Source organism: Hyaena hyaena, unplaced genomic scaffold (genome assembly GCF_003009895.1).
Source record: "Hyaena hyaena isolate Hyena2069 unplaced genomic scaffold, ASM300989v1 scaffold_374, whole genome shotgun sequence".
NCBI lineage: Eukaryota > Metazoa > Chordata > Mammalia > Carnivora > Hyaenidae > Hyaena > Hyaena hyaena.
In genome coordinates, this window is record NW_024081007.1 from 800418 (window position 1) to 812186 (window position 11769).

At 36.0% G+C, this 11769-nt stretch overlaps 1 protein-coding gene across 1 annotated transcript in view; it reads right to left on the reverse strand.

Annotated features, from left to right (window-relative positions):
* IARS2 (isoleucyl-tRNA synthetase 2, mitochondrial) overlaps positions 1-11769 on the reverse strand; it is a 61679-nt gene that overhangs the window by 38191 nt on the left and 11719 nt on the right. Inside the window, exons 3-8 of the mRNA XM_039250610.1 lie at positions 4103-4262; positions 2675-2823; positions 2543-2592; positions 2349-2458; positions 2176-2266; positions 1742-1857 (exon numbers count right to left, since the gene is read on the reverse strand). Coding sequence (XP_039106541.1) covers positions 1742-1857; positions 2176-2266; positions 2349-2458; positions 2543-2592; positions 2675-2823; positions 4103-4262 — 676 coding nt within the window. The remainder of the gene's footprint in view (positions 1-1741; positions 1858-2175; positions 2267-2348; positions 2459-2542; positions 2593-2674; positions 2824-4102; positions 4263-11769) is intronic.

Consider the following 11769-nt stretch of genomic DNA (forward strand, 5'->3'; position numbering starts at 1 on the left):
TCTCAAATAGTAATAATCTGAAACAATTATCCAGTCTAGAAAGAGGACCTTAAGTTTAATCTGAGTACTTTCAAAAACCTCGTGAGAATGCCATTCAGCTTCTGTAACAACATCTAACTTGTCAGTGAAATCTGAAATACCTTTTGTGCTTAAAAAAGGGGTAGGAGAGGGTTATGGGGTAAAGAATATACATACTGAATCCTCTTACTTATGGCACCAACAAGGACCAAATGGTATTAAATACCAAACATTCTGTAGCTTCTTTCCTGCTTCTGACATAAAACTCTTTATTATTTATTTTTAAAAACTTTTTTGTTTATTTTACTTTTGAGACAGAGAGAGACAGAACATGAGCAGGGGAGGGGCAGAGGCAGAGGGAGACACAGAATCCAAAGCAGGCTTCAGGCTCTTGAGCTGTCAGCACACAATCCGACCCGGGGCTCGAATCCACGAACCGCGAGATCATGACCTGAGCCAAAGTTGGACACTTAACCAACTGAGCCACCCAGGCGCCCCAACCCTTTCTTATTTTTGTTAAGACTGATTCAACTTCTAATTGGCTTGCACCTAAAATGATGCATTTAGGTCTACAGCCATACCACCCTGAATCTTGTCTAAAAGTGCCTGACCTTGTCTAAAATGATGCATTTAGAGAGCTTCTCTATTTGGCCTGGCAATCTTTCCATTTTAGGATATCTCTACTCATTCTATTGATGTGATTTTTCTTTTTAAGTAAGAAACTCAAGAAACTCAAAGATGTATCATCCCTAAAAATCAAAGGTAATTTTAAGCTTCCCTAGATTTTGGGGTGCCTGGGTGGCTCAGTAGATTAAGTGTCCAACATTGGCTCAGGTCAGGATCTCACAGTTTGTGAGTTGGAGCCCAGCATTGGGCTCTGAACTTTCAGGAGCCTGCTTTGGATTCTGTGTCTCCCTCTCTCTCTCTGCGCCTCCCCCACTCATTCTCTCTCTCTCAAAATTAAACAAACATTAAAATAAATAAACTTCTCTAGGTTTTAGTAATTATATTTCAAAATCAGTCAATACTTCAGAAGTTACAAATTACAGCCTACTAAGGATCCTTTTGACAGAAGAACAGTTGTAGGAATAATTTTCAGAATTTATTAAATTTCCTCATTAAAATCATATACCAAAAACTAAACATATTTAATTCCTTCCCTGTGCCTCTGATTAAATCAGATAACAAGAATTTCTGGTAATTCAATTTTGAATAAAATTTTATTTTATTTTTTTTGTTTTTAATTTTAAAAAAATTTTTATTTTAAGTAGGCTCCATACCCAATGTGGGGCTTAAACTCAGGACCCTGAGATCAAGAGTCACATTTCTACTAACTGGGCCAACAGGCAACCCTTGAATGAAATTTAAAAGGATACTTGTGCATTCTGCATCATACAAAGGCCATTTATCTAATCTTTCATTAGATATTTGCCAGATATGCGTTGTGCTTTTCTCAATATTCATATTTTCTAGACTCCTATCACGTTTAATATATATTTTCCTTGAGAGTAATCAATGTGAAATAGAGTCTACAAAGATATTATATGGAAACCAACTTGACAATAAACTATTTGTAAAAAAACAAAAAAAAACAAAAAAAAAAAACAAAAATAGAGGCCACATCTGTTTCAATTTACATTGAGAAATATTCAGCAAAATACTAAACTCAAATCAAATGGATACTCCGATGACTGTGATGGTCAGAGTACCTATAAATCTTCACCTGAAAATGTTGAAATAACTTCAAGAGTTGTTTCCAAAACAGAAGCAACAGATGTTACTTTATCTGCAGCAAGTATGTACAGGTCTCCAGATTTGGAACATTTTACAACAGCATACCTAAAATAAAATGTTAGTAAAAATTACTAATAATGAAAAAAGAAAAGCCACAGATATTTTAAATGTTTTACATCATTTTAGGAAAACTAACTTTAAGATAAAAAAAAGCACTACTTTCAAAGAACTTCACCCATTTGTTTTGTTTTCCAAAAAAGCTGCACATGAAGTCTTAATAAAACCTATATGAACCTAATAATAACTAAGTCATAATTCACTGAATTTTAAGAGAGCAATGAGGATGAAATAAACCCAAAATAATGCTAATGATAAAATTGATCCTATTTGTGGCTGAAACAAAAAATACAGCAATAAACTTACTTTGAGTCTGGCATATAACAAACAGCTTGATTGGCTGGAATTGTCCAAGGCTGGGTGGTCCAGACTAAAAAACTAACAGGAGATGAACCATCTGTGAAGATAAAATTTTAAATATGCTACCAAATGTTACAATTCTGTAACTTTAATAAATTCAAGCAATGAATAAATCTTACCTATGAGAGATACCAACTTGGGAGAAGGTTTCAAGAGAGGGAATTTTACATATATTGAGCGACTGACATGTTCAGGATTATACTCAAGTTCTGCTTCAGCCAATGCAGTCCTAAGGTTAAGAATAGTATACATAAATATTTGAAAGTCTCATAAAATTCTCCACTTTCACTACCAAAAACACATACATACATACCTTGATGAGGGAGACCAAAACACAGGTTTGTACGATCGATAAATCAAGCCCTATAAAAGACAAATATATATTAAAGCTGGAATTCTGTGACACATAATTTAACATACTCAAAGAAAAAATATACTTCGTTACCTTTTCATACATCTGGTAGAAAATTCTCAACTGTTTAGCCTCATATTTTCCATCAAATGTATAGTAGCAATTATTCCAATCTGCCATTATTCCCCAACGAATAAATGCTGATCTCTGTTTCTCAATTGCTGCTTTAGCAAATGATCTAGCTAAAAACAAATTTAAGAAAGAAAAAAAAAGCATTGAAAACCAATAAATTCAAACCTTTTTTTAGTGTTTATTTATTTATTTATTTTTAGAGAGACAGGGAGAGAGAGAGAGAAAAAGCACGTGAGCAAACAAGCTGGCAAAAGGCTTTCAGTGTAAAGCCTGATGTGGGGCTTGAATTCACGAACTGCAAGATCATGACCTGAGCCAAAACCAAGAGCTGGATGCTCACCTGACTGAGCCACCCAGGAGCCCCAATAAATTCAAACTCTAAAACATGGTTTAGTATGTAGGTCTCTAAATGCAGGTATTGTACACACTATAAAATGTATTCAAAAGGAAAATTATTTTGAAAATTAAAGGTGTCCAGAAGATAACTAAAACAAATTCTAGATTAATTAGAATTTCAAAACTATTTTTCAGACTTTATACAATGAACTTACATTTAGAAAAAATAAACTGGAAAAATTATTCTTCATATTTCTTAATTTGAGAAAAAGAGTAATTTTTATTTCATTATACACAGAAAAAGTAATCAGTACATCTAGTCTAGGTCATTAACATGAAGATGTTTCACAGTGAAGTAAAAAGTCTTCACAATCATATCTAAATATACAATAATTTAAAAGCAGAAGATTCCTCCCTCCCTCAATCTAGTAAAGGATCAAGTAAGAGATTAGTTTAAAAAATATATACGTGTTTTGGGGCGCCTGGGTGGCTCAGTTGGTTAAGCGTCTAACTTCAACTCAGGTCATGATCTCACAATTTGTGGGTTCAAGCCCCATATCGGGTTCTGTGCTGACAGCTCAAAAGCCTGGAGCCTGTTTCAGATTCTGTGTCTCTCTCTCACTCTGCCCCTCCCCCACTTGTGCTCGCTCTCTGTCTCAAAAATAAATAAAAAAACAAAAAAAATTTTTAAATATATACGTGTTTTAAAATTGACTTTTAGTCTAGCACCTGAAATAGGTCAACAAGCTCCAGCCAGGAAAGTAAATAAAAACACTGAGTAAATAATTTCACAAAATATGATCAAAGAATTGAAAAATGTACTTGGGAATGCTCACAAATCCTTCCATCAGTCTCTGAACTTAAGTCCCCACAAAAGTCACTTAAATGAGATCTGAATTTTCTGTAACAAAAATTGGTTTCTAACAGATCCCATTTCAACAACAACAACAAAACCCCCAAAACAACAGAAAGTCTCTTTGATTAAGCCCGGACTTTTCCAAGGAACCAGTGTTTATAAATAACCATTTTAAAAAAGAAACAAGGATTACTTACCTTTCTCTCTAATTTCTATAGCTGAAAGATTCTGAGCTTTTCCACCAAGTTCTGATAATACTTTTATTTCAATGGGTAACCCATGACAATCCCAGCCTGGCACAAAATGTATTTTGGAACCTCTCATCATATGGTATCGATTGGCTATATCCTTCAAAATCTGCAAAAATAAAGCGATAATCAACATTCACAGATAAAGCACGTGGCCTACCATTACATTCCTTTAATATCATTGTAAAACTCTTGGAAAGCCCAATTTTAAAAAGATTTATATAAACAAAATAATCTATTAATCTACTAGCTCAAGTTCTACATAAACACAAACGTAACAGATATTTGGAGTTTTAGAGTGCCATTAACTCCAGAAAACAAATCACATAAAATATTTCAAAGTGAAGACTATTATGCCCAGAATTACTAATTTGTTTGTAAAGTTGGAATATGTAGAAAAGCAGGCTATACTACCTTAAGAAAAATTTGACTTTTTAAAAACCAGAGAGTAAAAATAAGTCAATTATAAATTTGCACTCTTATTAAAATTATTAACATGAAAAATCCAATATCATTTACATTCAGCTAAGAAATAGAACATAATCAATGCAGAATTTTTAATGTACCCAGAGTACGGAACATCACAGCTAACTCTTTCAATGACAAAACCCTTATTAAAACACTAACCCTCTTCACTAGGTATAATTCTATAACTGATTTCCCTTCTTAGTTCATTTCAGATATTAGAGAGCAGCCTTTTAAAACATGTATTATTACCATTATAAAATGGAAGACCAAAGGCAAAGGACAGATTTGGCTCCAAGCTCAATTTCCTTCTTCCCAAAAGGAAACAATGCAGTAGTCCAGAAAATTATTTCCTCCTTTCCACATCTATCAAAAGTAGAAAAGATTTTACACATTCCTCCCGCCTTCCCCCACTTAAAACTCAAAATTTTCGAACTTCTTCCCTAAGGGCAGGAAGAAGCCCTGTGATTTGGGTGGTTATCACAGAACATAAAAAGTAATCTAATTATATGCACTTAAGATCTGTATCCTTTACAGTAGGTATATTATTGAAATCAACCAGTATATAAATGACCCCCTTCTCACTTTTGTTAGTTGAAATTATTTTGATTACCTGTCCCTTCCCAGCAAAATATAAACTCCTTGAAACTCTGTCTTCTTCACTAGTCAACTCCCAGCATTTAGAATGGTATCTGGCACTATTCTGTACATATCTGCTGAAGAAATGAATGCATGCATATATGCAGTAGGCTGTATGTAATGTCTTAGTAGCCACTAGCCACCAGTGGCTACTAAGCAACTGAAAACATTGCTAGTCCAAACTGAGATGTACTGTAAATATAAACTATATACAAGATTTCAAAAGTACCCCCAAAAAAGTGAAATATCTCAAAAAAAGTTTTATAGCAGCTGTATGTTAAAAGATACCTTAGATGTGCTCGCTTCGGCAGCACATATACTAAAAGATACCTTAGATATGTTGACTTAAATACAGTATTAAAAGAAGGTTCATCTGTTTCTTCTAACTTCTTTTTTATGGGGCTACTAAAAAGTTTTAACTTACCTATATAGTTTACTTTTGTAGTTTGCATCATTTCTAAGGAACAGTGCTGTTTTTGACCAAATTAACACAACACAATCATTTGGCCTAATAATTAAGAATGTCCCTATTAAGGAAAGGTCGATGTGAAGCCTGTGGTAAAAGGAACAGGAAGGACGCAATAAGAATGTTTTACCAGCTCCTCAGTGTCAGATTATGCTCCTCTCCAAACAAGTTCCTCCATCATGTTTAAGAACCATTGGTCCCTTTTGTTCATGATAACCCTCTGTCCTCATTTTTCCTTTTGTCTTTCATTTTCCTTTCACAATATTAATGTATTCCTTGTTCAATAAACAAATTTTTGAATGCCTACTATGTGCCAAGAATGGTTCGGGGCGGGAGGGCACCTGGGTTGGCTCCGTCAGCTAAGTGTCTGACTTTGGCTCCGGTCATGATCTCTCATGGTTTGTGGGTTTGAGCCCTGCGTCGGACTCTGTGCTGATAGCTTGGGGCTGCTTCAGATTCTGTGTCTCCCTCTCTGTCTGGCCCTCCCCTGGTCATGCTCTGTTTCTCTCAAAAATAAACATTAAAAAAAAAAATTGTTCTGGGAACCTAGAGTAGGGCAGTAAACACCACTGACAAGATCCTTCCACTGAAGGAAGACAGAAAATAAATACATTCACTATTAAGAAAAAAGCTAAGTAAAAGTCAGAAAATAGCATGGGAGGTGGTGGTGGTGGTGGTACTATTTTAGACGGAGATCGGTAAAGCCTGAGGAGATGACATCTGAACAGAGACATGAAGGAAATGAGCAAGTGAGTCATCTGAGTACCTGGGAAATGCATTCCAGGTAGAGGAAGACAAGCAAGACTACACAGGGTATGTCTGAGGAAAAGCAGGAACTCCTCCTCCTCCGACTATGCACGTAAGAGGTGGATCTGTATGGTGCCTCAGGTGTTCAGAAGAGAATAACTCCTTCTCTACCTTCAATTCACGTGGAGCTCACTTTCCTCTATTCCAGCTCCAAGGGTGAACACATAATCCATTCTGGGCTTCAACATATTCTATCCCCACCTCCAAAATGAGCGATTCAGGGATGGACTTGTGACTCAAATAAGGACAAGAAGATTCAATTCCAAGACTTTTGTAAGAATTACTGGGAAAGAGAAGACAGAAGAATGTAAGCCTATAAATGTTGGGAAATGTGTCAGGTGGGAATGGGGATATGGGGAGCACCAGAGGGGGAATCATGCTTAAGAGCGAAAGACAGAGAGAAACCAACTCTGATAGAATCTGAGTCCCTGGGTCTGGCCATGAAAGGAGCTAAAAACTATCTCTGGACTCTACAGTTAAAATAGCCAACAAATTCCCTTTTTAGCTTAATTCAGTCAAGAGTTGTCTTTCTATCCCTAACAACCCAAACAATGTGGAACAACGGAATTTTGTTTTGTATTTTTGTTATTACAACTTACGATCTTACTAGGTATACTAAAAATAGGAGATTAGACTATCTTTCTTAAAGTGTCTTAGTTCTTTGAGCATATGCAGCAGGAAGTTCCAAGAGACAAAATGGAAAATAACAAATGGACACATTTTAAAATACTTAAAATAGAGAAAAATATCTAAAAGGAGTAACTTTAAAACAAAGATAAAACCTCTTGAAGCTTCTGTGTGACAAATAACAAGACTATATTAAAATAGACAAGACTAATCCAGACACCTATTTTGTTTTATTGATCGGAACCAGATAACGCTGCACTATATACCTATCTAGTAGAGCAATGTGTTCTTTCACCTTTTTTAAAATTTTGACTATTCAAACACATTTACTTTCCAGCTTTACTTTTCAGCATTAAGTACATTTTTTTAAAAATACTTTCTTTCTTGTTTGTGATTATAAGAGGAACACAGTTCTTTCAAAAAAAAAAAAAAGAGTAATACAGGTTTCTTGTTTTAAAAAAAAATTCAAATGGGGGGTGACTGGCTGACTCAGTTGGTAAAGCACACAACCCTTAATCTCTTCATCATGAGCTCAAGCCCCACGTTGGGCATGGAGCTGACTAAAAAAAAAAAAAAAAAAACAAACAAACCCAAATGTTATAGAAATAACAAACATTAGCTTTAATTTTTTTTGTTCTTTTGCAAAATTTAGATCCTAATGTAACACTTTTAAAACTTGTTTTTCTTCCCTCATTTAGTAATATTTGGACATCTTTTATGTCAGTACTGAACTATTTACCTGATCCTTTTAAGATTCCATATACTTCATTGCCAAGATTTATTTAATCAAGTCCCATTAAGGACATTCAGTATGGGCTACCAGTGTAATACAGCATTAACACAGGGCAGTTAACGTTTTTCTTTTACGTAAAGCATACTTTTTCTAACAAAATTTCAACCAACCAAAGTGCCATAAGAATAGATGGCTCAAAACTGGAATAAATCTCATTTGATTGTGGTGTATAAAAAAAAAAAAAAAAAAGAATAGATGGCTCAATAATCAGAACATAGATTGCCCTAAAATATGTCTAATCTGTATGATTTAAGAAGATCACAGAAACATGGCAAGGACATAAATGTACCAGAATAACTGATTTTCTGTTTGGAAAATAAATCAATTTAGGTCATCCCTACCTCGTGACATCAACCTAAAGAAATTCCAGATGGATTAAAGGGTTACACATTAATAATAAATCAACATGAAAGTCCACAAATACATAAGTAAAAGAGAGAAATTAAAACATCTGGAGATTACATTTGTCTTTCTAATCAGTAATACACACTCAAAAATATTCAATGTCAGTAGAGTATAATAAGACAAGTTTCTTAAGTAGTCTGTAATATAAAAATTGATATAATCTACTGAAAGGTAATTTACCAGTAGGTATCCAGCAATTCCTGTCTATTAATCTAACTCAAGGAAACAATCTAAATTAAGAAAGTTATACATATATTCATTATATTCATAATGTTATACAGTCATGAAAACACCTATATAGGATTTTATAATAATTTCAAAAAACATTTATGTTAAAAATATATCAGGAAAAAAAGGCAAGACAAAATATTCATGAAAACATTATCACCACAATTTTTTCTTAAGTATTAAAACTACTAAGGAAATACCTAAAAATGTTAAGGGCATTTACGTTTGATAGGATTACAGTAATTTTAACTTTCTTTTTTCAACTTTCTTGTATTTGCCAAATCCACATTTATAACCAGAGAAAATAATTAACTTTAAAAATTTTTCAAAATGGACCTCTCACTTCTTAAAAGATGGGAGTAAAGTCTTCCCAGTAAATAAAAATGTAAAACACTGGACACTGTGCATAACACAAACAGGTAAAGAGAATGCACCATGGACCTTAAGACCAAGAATGGACACAGTGGTGAGTTTCCAGGCTCATGTACTCTAGACATGGACACGAGAGGCCAGCAACCTGGAAATGCCAAAGGCTACAGAAAAAAAGCCATCACAACCTTTTTCCCTCTGTCTCTAAGCAAAAAACCAGGAAGGGGCAGCCTAACTGCTCTACTCCAGTTGAGCACCACAAAGAAATCTGTGGCCTCAATTACACCCCTTCAAGTAAAAGCTGAATAAAGAGCCTAGATTTCCACCTTTACACATTTGTCACAAGGCACCCTAAGCCCTGCTCCCCCATCAGGATGGTGTCAGAGAAAATCACATAGCGAGTAGGACCCACATCCCCGCTGGGAGGTAATGAGACCCGGCCTGCAGTGGCAGTGGAGACCCTGTGTAGGGAGCCTGGACTCCCACTCCCACCCAGCAGCAACGAGGCACCCCTCGTCTCCACGGGGGTGCTCAGAGGAGGCTTACTGCAGAGTGGGGATGTTCACCACTGCCCAGTGGTAACAGGCCACCTGTACCTCCCCTGGTATCAGTAGTGGCCATGCGGGGAACGGTAACAAGGCACTCTAGCACTCTGCACTAACACCCGCGGTTTGGGGGAAGCACAACTTCCACCTGGCTGAGGAGTAAGAAGGAGCACCACACCTTAGAGGCTGAGCGGGGAATCCGCACTTCTGCCCCCTCCTCGGAGTAGCCAGACAGTGACCCCTTCCTCTGCTGGAGAGGTGTCAGGGAGTGAAAGCTGATAAAACAGAATGTGCAAATTAAGATCCAGACTCTCAAAATACACAAAATGCCAAGGTTTCAATAAATATTCACTCATCATACCAACACTAACGACCTGAAACTGAATGAACAAAGACAGTCAGTAGACAACACTGAGAAGACAGGGATGTTAGAATAACCTGAACAAGATTTTAAAGCAACCACGATAAAAATGCTTAAGGAAACAGCTGTGAACACACATGAAAAATATGAAAAAATAAAAAGCCTCAAAGAACTTGTAGATAGAGAAAAAGTACATGGTATGTTTTAAATCAATATAGAACTTTGTATATCAAATGTAAATTTTAAAAGTGGAAAATCACTCAAGTGACAGTAACTTCAAAAGTGAAGCGGTAACTGAAATAAAAAGTTCAGCAGATGGGCTCGGCTGCAGAATGGAGAGGACGGAGACGGGAACCACTGAACTTCATGCCTGAATGACAAATCACTCCAGCTAAAAAGGAGAGAGAAGCAAAAGCCATGGGAGAAAATGAAAACCACGGAGCTGTGGGACTATCACAAAAGATCTAACACAAGTGTCACTGCTGTCCTGCAAGGAGACTTTTTCAGCCACAAACAGAGAACTACGTGAAAAAATAATGGCCAGAAACTCCACATATTGGTCGGAGACATAAACCTACAAATTCAAGAAGCTAAATGATGTCCAACGTGAAAAATCCAAAGAAATCCACACCAAGAGACATCATCACATTAAACTTTTGAAAAAGAAAATGTCTTAAAAGAAATGAGAGAGCAGGGGCACTTGGCTGGCTCAGCCGGAAGGAAGAGCATGCGATTCTTTCAGGGGGTTGAGTTCAAGTCCCATGTGGAGTGTAGAGATTATTTAAATAAATAATTAAATAAATAAAACTTAAACCAAAAAAAAAAAAAAAAGGGAAAAGGATACCTTACTTATATGCAAAAAATAATCTGATTACAGGAGAGTTTTCATCAGAAAATATGAAGGCCAGAAGGAAGTGGCACAATGTTTTTTCAAGTGCTAGGAAAAAAAATCTATCTGAAATCCTAGATATAGCAAAAATACACTTGAAGGATAAAAGGAAAACCAAGCCATCATCAGATAAGGGAAAGCAAAGATGTCTGTTGACCAGCAGACCTGCCCTAAGGAAAGGCTAAATTAGGAAACTCTCTAACAGAAAGAAAACAATCAAAAGAAATGTGGAAACATCAAGAAGGAAGAAAGAACATGATAAACAAAAATATGAGTAAATATACATTTTCTATTTACTCAAAACTTCTAAGTAATGTTTCGCAGTTGATAAAACATCAAACACGGTCTTGTGGGGACTAAAACATGTGAGGAATATGTGAAACAAGCTACAAACACAGGAGGGTAAAGGGATGGAAAGGCATACACACTTTTAACAATCCACAGACCAAGGAAGAATTCTCAAGAGAATTGCAAAGTACAATGAATTGAATAAAAATGTAACCGTAATACACATCAAAATATGCAGAACACAAGCTACAGAAGTGCTGACAGAAATTTATAGCAATAAAATGCTTGTGTTAGTAAAGAGGAAATGTCCAATCAATAATGTAAAATCTGACCTCAAGAAACCACAGAAAGAACAAAGGAACCCAGAGTGAGCAGAAGCAAGACCATAATAAAAGGCAGAAATCAGTGAGATTAAAAACAGAGAAACGAGAGAAAATTCAGTGACTCAGAGTTTGACCTCAGGTATGACAGTGCAAACAACCACAGGGACATGCTGCGCACTAAGTCTGGGGGAGTAATTTCAAAAACCAACCTTTAAAGCTCCTGGAAATGGCCCTAAAGATGTACAACAGATGAAGCAACATCTATACGAGAAAAATTCTTTAAAAATCTGGTAAGAAAAGTGAGAGTCCACGGCATCTGAACCAAGACCACCCCTCCCTCCAGCCTCCCGGCTCAGCCAGGCAGAGAACACACTCCAGTCCACTGCTGCCACGACACGGGGCTCCCGCTCC